Below are 12,658 nucleotides of genomic sequence, written 5' to 3'. Positions count from 1 at the left end.
GAAAGCCTTCCCAGAAGAGTGGAGGCTGTTATAGCAACAAAGGGGGGACCAACTCCATATTAATGCCCATAATTTTGCAATGAGATGTTCAACGAGCAGGTGTTCACATACTTTTAGTCATGAAGTGTATGTAAATAATGGCATGTGTTAAGTGAGGGTATCTACAACTGTATGAAGACAAAGAATCAGGGTGTGTTGTCTGGAGGACTTACCCTCTCTCCGGACCGTGGCCTCTTCTTCGGCCGCGTGGGCAAGGCGTCTTCCTTTGGGTTGGTGTCGATGGCCCAGTAGGAGCCCTGTGGAGAGAGAGGACCATTGAGCACCGCAGTAAAGAACAAAACAGACAAGGCCTTGCCTGGCCTCACACCACCGGGATGTTAGCAACGGACGTGATGGCTTTCCATCTCAGGACAAAGAGTAAAAGCATCAGACTTCTTTTTGGAACTGCCACATTAGTGCTTTGACAAAATGTTAGCAAAACACCATCCACAAAAAAACTAAAGTATAACAGTCAACCTGTGTGGGTATTAAGTGTGTGCGTGGGTTTTGTTTGTACTTTTAAGGGAGCTGTGTTTCGTGGTAAGGCTTCCCTTTGTCCCTGGTGCTCTTTAGTTAGAGACTGGGGCTGTTGAAGTGGTAAACCCCTCCGAGAAGCAGTGCTCGTGTGTCCAGGTGTAGCTGGCCTGCTGTCGCCAGGCGCCGGAGCAGCGCGTTGGGTTTCTGTTCATGTCTGAGCCCAGCTAATCAAGGAGAGAATAGACCTGCTGGCTCGGAGGCTCCACACAACTCCACCCCCTGGCTGCATTATTTATCTCTGCATTCGGCCACATTTAATTCATTTTTCAATGGCGTTCCTCCGTGAAGCCAAAGGCAACACTGCTTACAGTGGTTAAAATGAGATTCTCACCCCCAGGCCATTACAAGTTGTGATTTCAACAAATATTTTATATTACTCCTGATAAAATCATTCACAAATTGTCCGGGGAAGTGAGATCAGGACCTTTAAAATGACTTCCTCAGCAGAGAGAATAATTGATATTTACAGAGAAATTGTCAGTCTAGACAACAGAAGAGAAGTACTGTTGCAACAACCTGTGTCTAAAGTCATCCATACAACACGTGTCCCCGTAGTAGGCCCCTTTCATACTCGTCACGGTACTACTGCCATCTAAAGCACGGTCCTGGGTTTCTCTCCTAGCTTTCATTTTGAAACGCTGCAACTTTAACCCCACTGCAGCAACAATACAATGTTGAGAAAATATGTTTTAATATTTTCAAAGCTTGGGGTCAATTAGCGTATCCCTCAGAGGGAGAATAATTCACAGTGCAAATTAACCAGAGGTAAAGAAGCAGTAATAATATACAGTTGAAGTCAGAACTTTACATACACTTAGGTTGGAGTCATTAAAACTAGTTTTTCAACAACACACATTTCTTGTTAACAAACTATAGCTTTGGCAAGTCGGTTAGGACATTACTTTGTGCATGACAAGTAATTTTTCCAACAATTGTTTAGACAGATTACTTCACTTATAATTCACTGTATCACAATTCCAGTGGGTCAGAAGTTTACATGCACTGAGTTGACTGTGCCCTTAAACAGCGTGGATAATTCCAGAAAACGTCATGGCTTTAGAAGCTTCTGATGGGCTAATTGACGTCATTTGAGTCAATTGGAGGTGTACCCGTAGATGTATTTCAAGGCCTACCTTCAAACTCAGTGCCTCTGCTTGAAATCATGGGGAAATCAAAAGAAATCAACCAAGACCTCAAAAAGAATTGCAGACCTCCACAAGTCTGGTGCATCCTTGGGAGCAATTTCCAAATGCCTGAAGGTACCACGTTCATCTGTACAAACAATAGTACGCAAGTATAAACACCATGGGATCACGCAGCCGTCATACCGCTCAGGAAGGAGACACGTTCTGTCTCCTAGAGATGAACGTACTTTGGTGCGAAAAGTGCAAATCAATCCTAGAACAACAGCAAAGGACCTTGTGAAGATGCTGGAGGAAACAGGTATACAAGTATCTTTATCGACAACCTGAAAGGCCGCTCAACAAGGAAGAAGCCACTGCTCCAAAACCGCCAGAAAAAAAGCCAGACTACAGTTTGCAACTGCACATGGGGACAAAGATCGTACTTTTCTGGTCTGATGAAACAAAAATAGAACTGTTTGGCCATAATGACCATCATTATGTTTGGAGGAAAGGGGGAGGCTTGCAAGCGAAGAACACCATCCAAACCCCGTGAAGCACAGGGGTGGGCAGCATCATGTTGTGGGGGTGCTTTGCTGCGGGAGGGACTGGTGCACTTCACAAAATAGATGGCAGGAAAATTATGTGGATGAATTGAAGCAGCATCTCAAGACAGTCAGGAAGTTAAAGCTTGGTCGCAAATGGGTCTTCCAAATGGACAATGACCCCAAGCATACTTCCAAAGTTGTGGCAAAATGGCAATCAAGTCAAGGTATATGAGTGGCCATCACAAAGCCCTGACCTCAATCCTATAGAAAATTTGTGGGCAGAAATGAAAAAGCATGTGCGAGCAAGGAGGCCTACAAACCTGACTCAGATACACCAGCTCTGTCAGGAGCAATGGGCCAAAATTCACCCAACTTATTGTGGGAAGCTTGTGGAAGGCTACCCGAAACATTTGACCCAAGTTAAACAATTTAAAGGCAATCCTACCAAATACTAATTGAGTGTATGTAAACTTCTGACCCACTGGGAATGTGATGAAAGAAATAAAAGCTGAAATAAATCACTCTACTGTTATTCTGACATTTCACACTCTTAAAATAAAGTGGTGATCCTAACTGACCTAAGACAGGGAATTTTTACTAGGATTAAATGTCAGGAATTGTGAAAAACTGAGTTTAAATGTATTTGGCTAAGGAGTATGTAAACTTCATACTTCAACTATATATGTGAGTATAAATCTCATTATACTCACTGTTCTGTAGCCCAATTCCATTATTGGTGTATTTAACGATGTTGGTCTTCACTGCAAGAGGCTGAGAGTAACGGACAGAGAAACGTCTAAGGACGTCTCAAGGTGAGCTGCGTGTTTTGATCAAAGCATCTGGTTCACTGCTAGATGTATGAGGATTTTGGGGTTAACTGTTTCAATTAGAGCTCTTGGTAGACTCAGACTCACTGTGCCGGTGGAGAGACGGGCGGCGTTTCTTTTAATTAGGCAAAAAAAATCTTTAAGCAGAAACCCTTCGGGAGTTTCTGCATTTCTCCACACGCCCCTCGAGACTTGACGGGGGAAGAGAGAAAAAAAAAAACACCCATAAAGACTTCTTAAATAAAATCACAAATACACTGCATCATAGTGAAGCCGGCACAGCAAGAATGTCTGTCCATAACATAAGCTACAACTGTAAGGAAAACTAAGCTCTATGATCCATGTAGTCTCTACACAAAATGCCATGATGGACATGTGATGATTCCACCAGAAGCCCTGATTACCTGTTTCTCTCAGAGGCTGGTGATTTACCTACAGTATTGTATGTCAACCTATTTCTTGTTGTTGTTGTAATCAAGGTGCACATTTAGCATTCCTAACCGGTTAACATGTGAAATAAATAGGTCTCTGCAGTGGGAGCCGTAACGGCACTTTACCCCCCCTCACCTCCACGGTGAAGGAGTACGCCACGCATGTCATCTCGCTCTCCATCTCAGAGGTAGACACGGTGCTCTCCTATCTCATCCGACCAGCAGTGCTCATATTCCTGCCACATTACAATACTGATGGAACCTATCTAGAGGCTAGCACTTCTTTGAAGTTGTCTTCGGGGGGGGAAGGGAGTGAGGAAAATTCCAAATTAAGTTGGCCATGCATTTGGAATGGGATCCACACAGCAATAGATTATTTTGTATTTAGTGCAGCTCCCAGGAGTGTCAATATCAGAGGATTACAGCAAAACATGAAATTAGCATTCAGTCCCCAACCTCTACAGTACATAGCTTGGCGTAGCTCTTCAAGCCACTGTGTGCCTGTTCATGTGCCTGTTCGCCAGACAAAAACTCTTCCATACGGTTCGACCAATTCACATAACCAGGATACACCAAATATAGGCCCACATGGTCCAACCACGTGAGAAACAAAGCGCAGTGAGAGATACTAGTAAGACAAGTGACAGGGTGAGAGATTGTGTGGTAAAACAGGCTGGTATGGGAGCTGGTGATGTCTTAGCAGCAGTCCCTGCCGGCCTGAGAGAGGGCAGGAAAGGCAGGTGCTCTGTGTCAGCGTGGCCTCCCTCTCCTCTCACCCTAAGTGCTGAGCTGAGGGCTTTTCTCCTCATAACCCAGCCCGAGAGGTACTTTTGGGGCGTTACTCGAAATGCACTGACTACGGCCTTATTTTGGACTGTTCCCACAAGGACAATGACTTATTACCACATCTTCGTACTTAGTTGTTTTTTTTTTAGACCAGCAGGGCAGACTAACACGGTCTTTACATTTGCCATGCAATTTTGAGGGGGTGGAACGTTCATAATAGATTACGAGCATGCCATGCATTTCCAGACTGTCAGAGCACTGGCAGGCGTTCACAGCCAACATGTTTCTCATGCAGATAGCATTAGATCATATTGGAGGACTTCTTGCAAACAGTCTAGACTGGTAGGTCTGTCTGTGGACACCAGCTGCTTATTTCCGCTACGTTTACAGTCATCTCTGTATGTTGGGTTTGAATAAAACACGGTCGTCTTACCTTTCCTGGGTCGTCTTTGGAGCGAGGCACTTTGAGAAAACACTTGTTCAATGACAGATTGTGCCGTATTGAGTTCTGTAGGGAGAGAGAGAGAAATTTGGGGTTAGAGATCAACAAAAAAAAAATCACATTAAAAGGGAAGAGGTCGTGTCTTTGAGCAGAGAGCATGTCATAGCCACAGAGGCTGTGACATTGTGAGAAAGACAAAACAGGAACCTTGGTAGCATAGTAAACGTCATGCTTTGGTGTCAAGTCCCATTTCCTGTCAAGATACACTTGTTTTAAAATGACACCTTAAAATAAACTGCTATATCTGTGACTAGATGTCAGTCTACGCACTGATTGTCACTGGACCAGGACAAAGCTACCAGGAAGACATAGGGCCTAATCTACCCGGTAACAGCAGACTGGCTTCTACTACTTCTCAAATTACATGGGCGCCAACAATCAAAGCTCAGCTTGAATTAAGAGACACGCATCCCAAATGAATCCCTCACTGGGACGATGCCTGATATTAATTAACGCTACACAAGTCTCCTTGGGGGGAGGGAGGAAATAAATTATGTAGATCATTCTGAAACTTAACTCATTATGATGTTAGCTATTCCTCACCCACAGAGGCTGATATATCTGCCTGGTCGGGGACTCGAAGCAGCCATGACGATGGCTGTAGAGTGGTGCTCCTGGTTTAGTAACAGTTAGGATGGAGCCGGCCAGCCTCCTGGAATCAGCTGGAGCTGGGCCAGCCACGGGCTTAACGGACTAGCCAAACGCACACATCTCCACACCATTTTAGCATTGGCAGATGGCCGCATTGAAAACCTTTGAGATCCTCAGACGAGTCGGACGGTCGTTGGGCAGATGTGAGATGTGTACAGCCCAAAGCCGATAAGATGGCGCTGATTGTAACGTCAGTATAGAGAAATACACCTCAGGAAGAGAGGCTGACGACAGTCTCGTTATCGAGCCGTCAATCTCCGGTGGTAAAATCTCCTGAAATGCTAAAATCCAATACACCAAAACTTCCACAACAAAACATGGCAGGACTGTTACAGCAGGGCAGATCGTGTTCGAAAATCAATGACGAGGCTAATCAAACCCCAAAATCTGTGGTACCGTCTGATAGCATCAGTGCTATATCTTCCAGTCTAGTGTGGGACTGGAGTGTATAAGTCAGTGTCCGTGGTTGGATGGAGAGATGGTCCGGTCAGGGCCTGCCTGATCTACTGAGAATCTGTTGGAACAGCCGTTCAGTCAGGCCTGGCAGGGCTTCCTCACAGACTGCACTAAATCAGTAGGATGGTCTCTATCCAGTCTGTCCAGCAGTCTTAGCCTACACGCCTCCTGCATTAGGGCAGGGGTTCTCAAAACGTTTTCACTCAGGCCCCCCTCCAGCATTGGGGAGCATTCAATATTTCCATTTTTTTGTGGGGGGGGGACCCCCCTGCCATGCCCCACAGTTTGGGAACTACTGCATTAGGTGATATGGCCACATGTCAAGTGGGGACACTCAGCTGTGTCTGACAGCATGCATGTGGATACATCTGTGAAGACATACAGTAGACCATACAGAATATTCATAGCCTACATTCAGGTCCAGGAACAAAAGGGTGTGATGCATGCCATCAGTTTAGAAAACATTAAGAAGGCCATCAGGCCCCTAGGAAGACAAAAGAGAGAAAGGAGACCGAGTGTAATGCTGACCTTACAATGTCTTACAAGCGTAAGCACTTAAGACCGAAGTAAAAACCCGTCCACCTTCCACAGACTCAGCCGGCGAGGAGCAGGAGGGCATGTCGAGCACTTGATGCCACGAGGTGAGAAGGGCAAGTAGCGCTCGGCCTCACGCGCCGCGAGATGTTGCTCAGTCGCCATTTAGTGCCTTCTTGCAGGTCGAAATCATTGATACGGTCATCCAGTCTGACCCAGCCTAGAGTACTGCCAGTGCATTAACAGGTTGACTTTTTAAATGCCCTCATCTCTCTGACCGGCTCTGTGCTCCAGCGACACGCTGTATTCTATCAAACACGCTCCCTTCTCTAAGCTTACAAGTCACTGGTGTGAAACTAACAGGCTGAGGGTCAATCGTAGAAGAAAAGGGTGAAATGGACTGGATAGAAGCGTTTAACACATTACGACCGCAGCGTCTCGCAGAGAAACGTCATGAGAGCCACTTCTGCTCCATTTGAGAGACCCTAGCATCCTTACAGGGAGGCAGAGCACAACCCGTCAATAAGACGACAACGCGCTGGTGACCAACCTCCCAATTAAAGCCAGTTAGCTTTTCCAAAATAAACCCTTACTGGCTATACTACAATTAGCCTTAGCATCTCCAGCATGCAGAGCATCATACTGGCACACAATGAGGACGGAGCAGCCAGATCAGTAACTCACAGTGTGGTCAGAGGTACACTGAGTAGAAGGATTTATTGCGTTAAGGCAGTATTGCAGGGGTCCATCCAAAGTACTGCCCAGCACGTACAGCACCTGCAACCCCCACAGTGCGGCTCACGCCCAGCCGGTGTCTCCCACTGTCGCCTCCCACACACACACACCACAGCGTCTCAAAACTACCGTGGTGATTTAACGCCAGGACAGCACCGTCCCTGCCCCGTCCCGCCTTAACACATCACTCACCACCCCCCCCCCTGCGGCTCAGCAGGAGGGTAGCCAGGGGAAAGTAGGTCACGTTGACGACCTCACGCCACGTGTCAAACGTTCAGAGTGAGCCAAAGGGACAGGCCGTGTCACTGCCCTGCTTCCTCACAGGGAGGGCGGGAATGGGGGTCAGTGTACCCTGCCGAGGCCCAGCGGTCCGCAGCCTCACCGGGATGCAACTGCGACGCAGGGAGGTGGAGTTCTCTCACACAGAGAGAACCCGTGGAGAAAAGAGGACTCGCCACAAGTCTAACGCAGTCCTTCTCTGCTGCTGCGCCACTACCTCAAATACATGTCCTATTGACAGGCATGCCAACACATGACATTTCTCCCTCATGTAAAAGTTGAGTATTTTACTTGTCAAAAAAATGTAATAAAAACAATCTTAGTAAGGGAAGGTCCAGACGAGCTGTTTAAACTCCAAATGGGACAGCGCTTAAATGCCTTCAGATTTGCAGCAGTGTGTGATCTCACAACTGTGCAGTGTCGGGATTGGAACCCATTAGATTGCATAACCCAGAGCTGTTGTACTGGAGTTCCACACTTTCCCCCAATAATAACACTAACAACGTACCCACAAGTACACTTTACATTCTCAACATCTCTTCTCAACATTAACAATTAAAGACAGACAGCACCAGAAGGCTTTTAAGAGCATCTCAAACATGCATGTAAAAAAATAAATAGAATACAGGCCTGTGCAGCCAAAAGCAAATAGTACAAGGATAGCATGACCTTTAAATGACCTGTGGGAAAAACTCCATGTGAATGACTGAGGCAGACAAAAAGAGTTGAGCCACTGCTGCTGCGGTGCATACATCAGATCTAGTCTTGTTATACAGAAAGGGATGTGATCTTTCAGATAAGGCCTGCAGCAGCATTCTGTGAGCGAGGACAGAAAGAGAGCTCTCGCTGAGCCACAGCACAGCTATGATACAACAAAGGAAGGAACCAACCAGCAGTGAGGATAAAGCATTGGTACAGTAGATTAGTTTGCATTGTTGTTACACACATTCTATACAAGGTCCCATTCCTACACAAAACATAAACCTGACCTCAGCTTCAGAGATCTCCACAGGGGCTAAGGAATGTAGCACCTTTGCTGTCTATTTGTTGTGGGTGTGGGAAGACGTTGAACGCTACAGCGCACGCACACACACACACACGTATTCCTTCACTCCCCCTCCTCCCGCCTAACACAGTTCTCCCCCAACCGAAGAGTAGACGCACAGTCAAGCACAGGCTCGATGCACAGCACACACCGAAACTCTCTCATAACCAAAGTACTGAGACCCGTAGCCCACAAAGTACTGAGAGCCACGAAGTCAACTGCAACGATTTTCAACTTGATTGTTTACAGGCTTCAAAGGCATATAATCTGCCTCCCTTGGTATCTTGTAGCAGTCTTGGCATGCTAGGCTTTAAACCCCTTAGTCTCTGATCTTCACTCGCTTGTATGTCGTTTTAATAAAACATCAACAGTTTGCTTGCTGCAGCAAAACGCATGCCAAGGTAAAAACTCACATTTAAACACCCTACTTGGCCTGACTCCATTTAGTCGACTAGTCAATTGTTTGGTCGATAGCCGTTGGTCGAGAGATTTATTTTTTTAGTCGAGCCACGGCAAATAGATACAACTATACACATACAGTACCAGTCAAACGTTTGGACACCTAATTCCAGGGTTTTAATTTTTACTATATTCTACAGTGTAGAATAATAGTGAAGCCATCAAAACTAGAGGTCGACCAATTATGATTTTTCAACGCCGATACCAATTGGAGGACCAAAAAAAGCAGATAATTAAATCGGATGATTTTTATATATTTGTAATAATGACAATTACAACAATAGTGAATGAACACTTTAAATATATTTAATATATTGTCGCAAATAATGAAACATGTTCAATTTGGTTTAAATAATGCAAAAAAAGTGTTGGGAAAGTAAAAGTGCAATATGTGCTATGTAAAAAAAGCTAACGTTTAAGTTCCTTGCTCAGAACATATGAAAGCTGGTGGTTCAACATTCCCAGTTCAAGTTTTAGGTTGTACTTATTATAGGAATTATGACGCGTCGACTATTTCGCTCTCTACCATTTGTATTTCATAGACCATTGGATGTTCTTATAGGTACTTTAGTATTGCCAGCCTAATCTCGGGAGTTGTTTATGACTTCAAGCCTGTGCTTCAAGCATTGCTAAGAGCTGCTGGCAAACGCAGGAAAGTGCTGTTTGAAGGAATGCTTACGAGCCTGCTGCTGCATACCACCGCTCAGTCAGACTGCTCTATCAAATCAGACTTAATTATAATAAAATAAACACACAGAAATACGAGCCTTTGGTCATTAATATGGTCAAATCTGGAAACTATCATTTCGAAAACAAAATGTTTATTCTTTTAGTGAAATACGGAACTATTCTGTATTTTATCGAACGGGTGGCAACCCAAAGTTGCACAACCTTCAATGTTAGGTCATAATTATTTAAAATTCTGGCAAATTAGTTCACAGTTCGCAACAAGCCAGGCGGCCCAAACTGTTGCATATGCCCTGACTTTGCTTGCACTGAAAGCAAGAAGAAGTGACAATTTCCCTAGTTACGATTTCTTTTAACTAAATATGCAGGTTTAAAAAACCTTTTGATTATAAGAAAGGCATTGATGTTTACGGTTAGGTACATTTGTGCAAAGATTGCCGAAAAAAGCACAATGCGCTTTCTTTAAATCACCCGTTTGGCGAAGTTGACGTAGGCTGTGATTCAATGATAAATTAACAGGCACTGCTTTGATTATATGCAACGCAGGACAAGCTAGTTAACCTAGTAATATCATCAACCATGTGTCATTAACTAGCGATTATGTGAAGATTGTTTTTTTATAAGTGAAGTTTAATCCTAGCTAGCAACTTACCTGGCACCTTGCAGCCAAAAGGTCCTTTTGACGCTGCCCTCGCGTGGCAGGCTGACCACCTGTTACGCAGTTTCCTCGTGGATTGCAATGTAAATTGGCATCCAAAAAGGCCGATTACCGATTGTTATGAAAACTTGAAAAATCTGCTCTAATTAAAATCAGCCATGCCGATTAAAATCGGTCGACCTCTAATCAAAACTATGAAATAACAAATATGGATTAATTGAAAAAAAGAAAAAAAACATTTTAACTAGGCAAGTCACTTAAGAACAAATTGTTATTTAGAATGGCGGCCTAGAAACAGTGGGTGAAGTGCCTTGTTCAGGCGCAGAACGACAGGTTTTTACCTTGTCAGCTTGGGGATTCAAGCTAGCAACCTTTCGATTACTGGCCCAATGCTCTAACCACTAGGCTACCTGCCGCCCCAATCATGTTGTAACTAAAAAAAAAAAGGTATAAAATCTTGAGTAAGGAAACACACCGGATTACTTTTGATCCCTTGCATGAATAGCCTACAGCCGTGTCTGTCAGGAGCTCACTGGCACAGGCAAAGTTAATTATTGATACAATGTCTCAAGTACCTTGCAGGCAGGCCATGGGTATCCAATGTGATTTATAGGATATTTTTTAAATCAGCATTTTTACCTATGGGCTGCAATGTTATTTGTTGGCTTTATGTAGGCAATTTTTACATACTGGCAATAGAAGTTAACTTTAGATTTGTATAATTTTCATTTAGATAGAATTTTGATTAACCACATGATATTGATTGAGATAAAGAAATTAAATGAAACTGTTCCATGAACATCCTAAAAGGCACGCAGATCAGTAGAAATGGTACGATAGTCCTGTGGCCCCGGGCGCAGTGCACGCCGACACGGTCGCCAGGTGTACGGTGTTCCCTCCGACACATTGGAGCGGCTGGCTTCTGGGTTAAGTGGGCATTGTGTCAAGAAGCAGTGCAGCTTGCTTGGGTTGTGTTTCAGAGGACGCACGGCTCCCGACCTTCGCCTCTCCCAAGTCCGTACGGGAGTTGCAGCATGAAACAAGACTAACTACCAATTGGATACCACGAAATTGGGGAGAAAACAGGGTAAAAAAAATTAAAAAAAATAAAAAAAGAAACCCAAAAGATTGAAACGCTAGAATAACTAGGCACTCCAAATGGAAAAGATTGCCAACCGCTGGTGTAGCCTATCACTGGCAACTTCAGGAGCTCAACGGCTGCAAAGGGCAGTGGGACGAGTCAGGAAAATGTTTTTCTCTTTTGTTTAGGCTATATAGATCTCTGGCTCTGTCTTCATTTTTAAATCACAGAGCTTAAAGCATCAGACATGCTCAGTAGCTTACATAGTTGATTTTATTAAAAAACACAGGGTATCTACATGGAAAAATACACGTTTTAAAATGTTGACCAAGCATACAAGTTGAGGCCATGTGAATTAAAAGACGGAGAGAACAGTAAAAATAGAAAAACATGTCGATCACAAAACGCACAGTTTGTGATGAAGATCCTATCTAGCCTACCTGTGTGTAACATGTTGAAGTAGGCCTAATCTAAACCCAAACAAAATCCTGTCCTCTGCAAAGTGAGATTACACCATCTGGAAATTCTATTTCAAATGGTTAAATTAAACCCATACTTCACATTTATATTTAAAATATGAAAGCGATAAATGCTTGCATAAGGAAATGTAACAGATAAGATGCATGTGCAAAGATATCAGTGCTCAAAATAACCACAGTGATAACTCCTGTTTCTACTGTACAATAAACTATTTGCTTAAATCAGATAAAGCTTTTAAAAACGTACTGACTATTTAGAAAGGTTTCTCCTTACAATTTGGTTCTCAAGAGCTTCAGATCCAGTACAATAAAAAGCAACCCACGCAAGCCGTTTAAACCCCAGTTGAAGCTGTGCCGACTACACCCACTGCATAACCATGGTGGGAGTTGCTTGCTAAGGTCATTTGATTCCATACAGATCTTAGATTCACTTTTGTATAGGCTAGTGTACATCATCCATACATATGCATTGGGTCATGTTAGGTAATAGGCAGATGACAGACGGGCTGGTTCTTGTCCATCAGGTGGGTATGGGGTCGTTAAGCCTCGCTTGCCAGGCTTAGAGAGCTACTAGCCTATATTAACTACACTTTAGTGCAGGGGTGAGCAAAATACGGCCCACGGTCTGAGCCGGTCCGTCGGCCGATTAAATGCAGACCTAGGTATAAACTTCTAAATAACTGCACCTTTTCTGGCCCTCAAACTGATTGTCAAATTTTAGATGTTTTTTTTTTTATCATAATAAAATAAAAATATATAAATAAATAGGTCCAAAAATAAATTTGTGCAGCCTTCAATAAAAA

General features: G+C 44.0%; 1 protein-coding gene across 1 annotated transcript in view; it reads right to left on the bottom strand.

The window, feature by feature from the left end:
* The window catches only part of foxj3 (forkhead box J3), an 86,154-nt gene that overhangs the window by 26,993 nt on the left and 46,503 nt on the right, over positions 1–12,658 (bottom strand). Inside the window, exons 3-4 of the mRNA XM_029694761.1 lie at positions 4,723–4,797; positions 213–296 (exon numbers count right to left, since the gene is read on the bottom strand). Coding sequence (XP_029550621.1) covers positions 213–296; positions 4,723–4,797 — 159 coding nt within the window. The remainder of the gene's footprint in view (positions 1–212; positions 297–4,722; positions 4,798–12,658) is intronic.

The sequence above is a fragment of the Salmo trutta genome, chromosome 16 (assembly GCF_901001165.1).
Source record: "Salmo trutta chromosome 16, fSalTru1.1, whole genome shotgun sequence".
Classification (NCBI taxonomy): Eukaryota; Metazoa; Chordata; class Actinopteri; order Salmoniformes; family Salmonidae; genus Salmo; species Salmo trutta.
The sequence above is the reverse complement of the archived record's forward strand: the minus strand, read 5'-3'. Positions and strand labels throughout refer to the sequence as shown.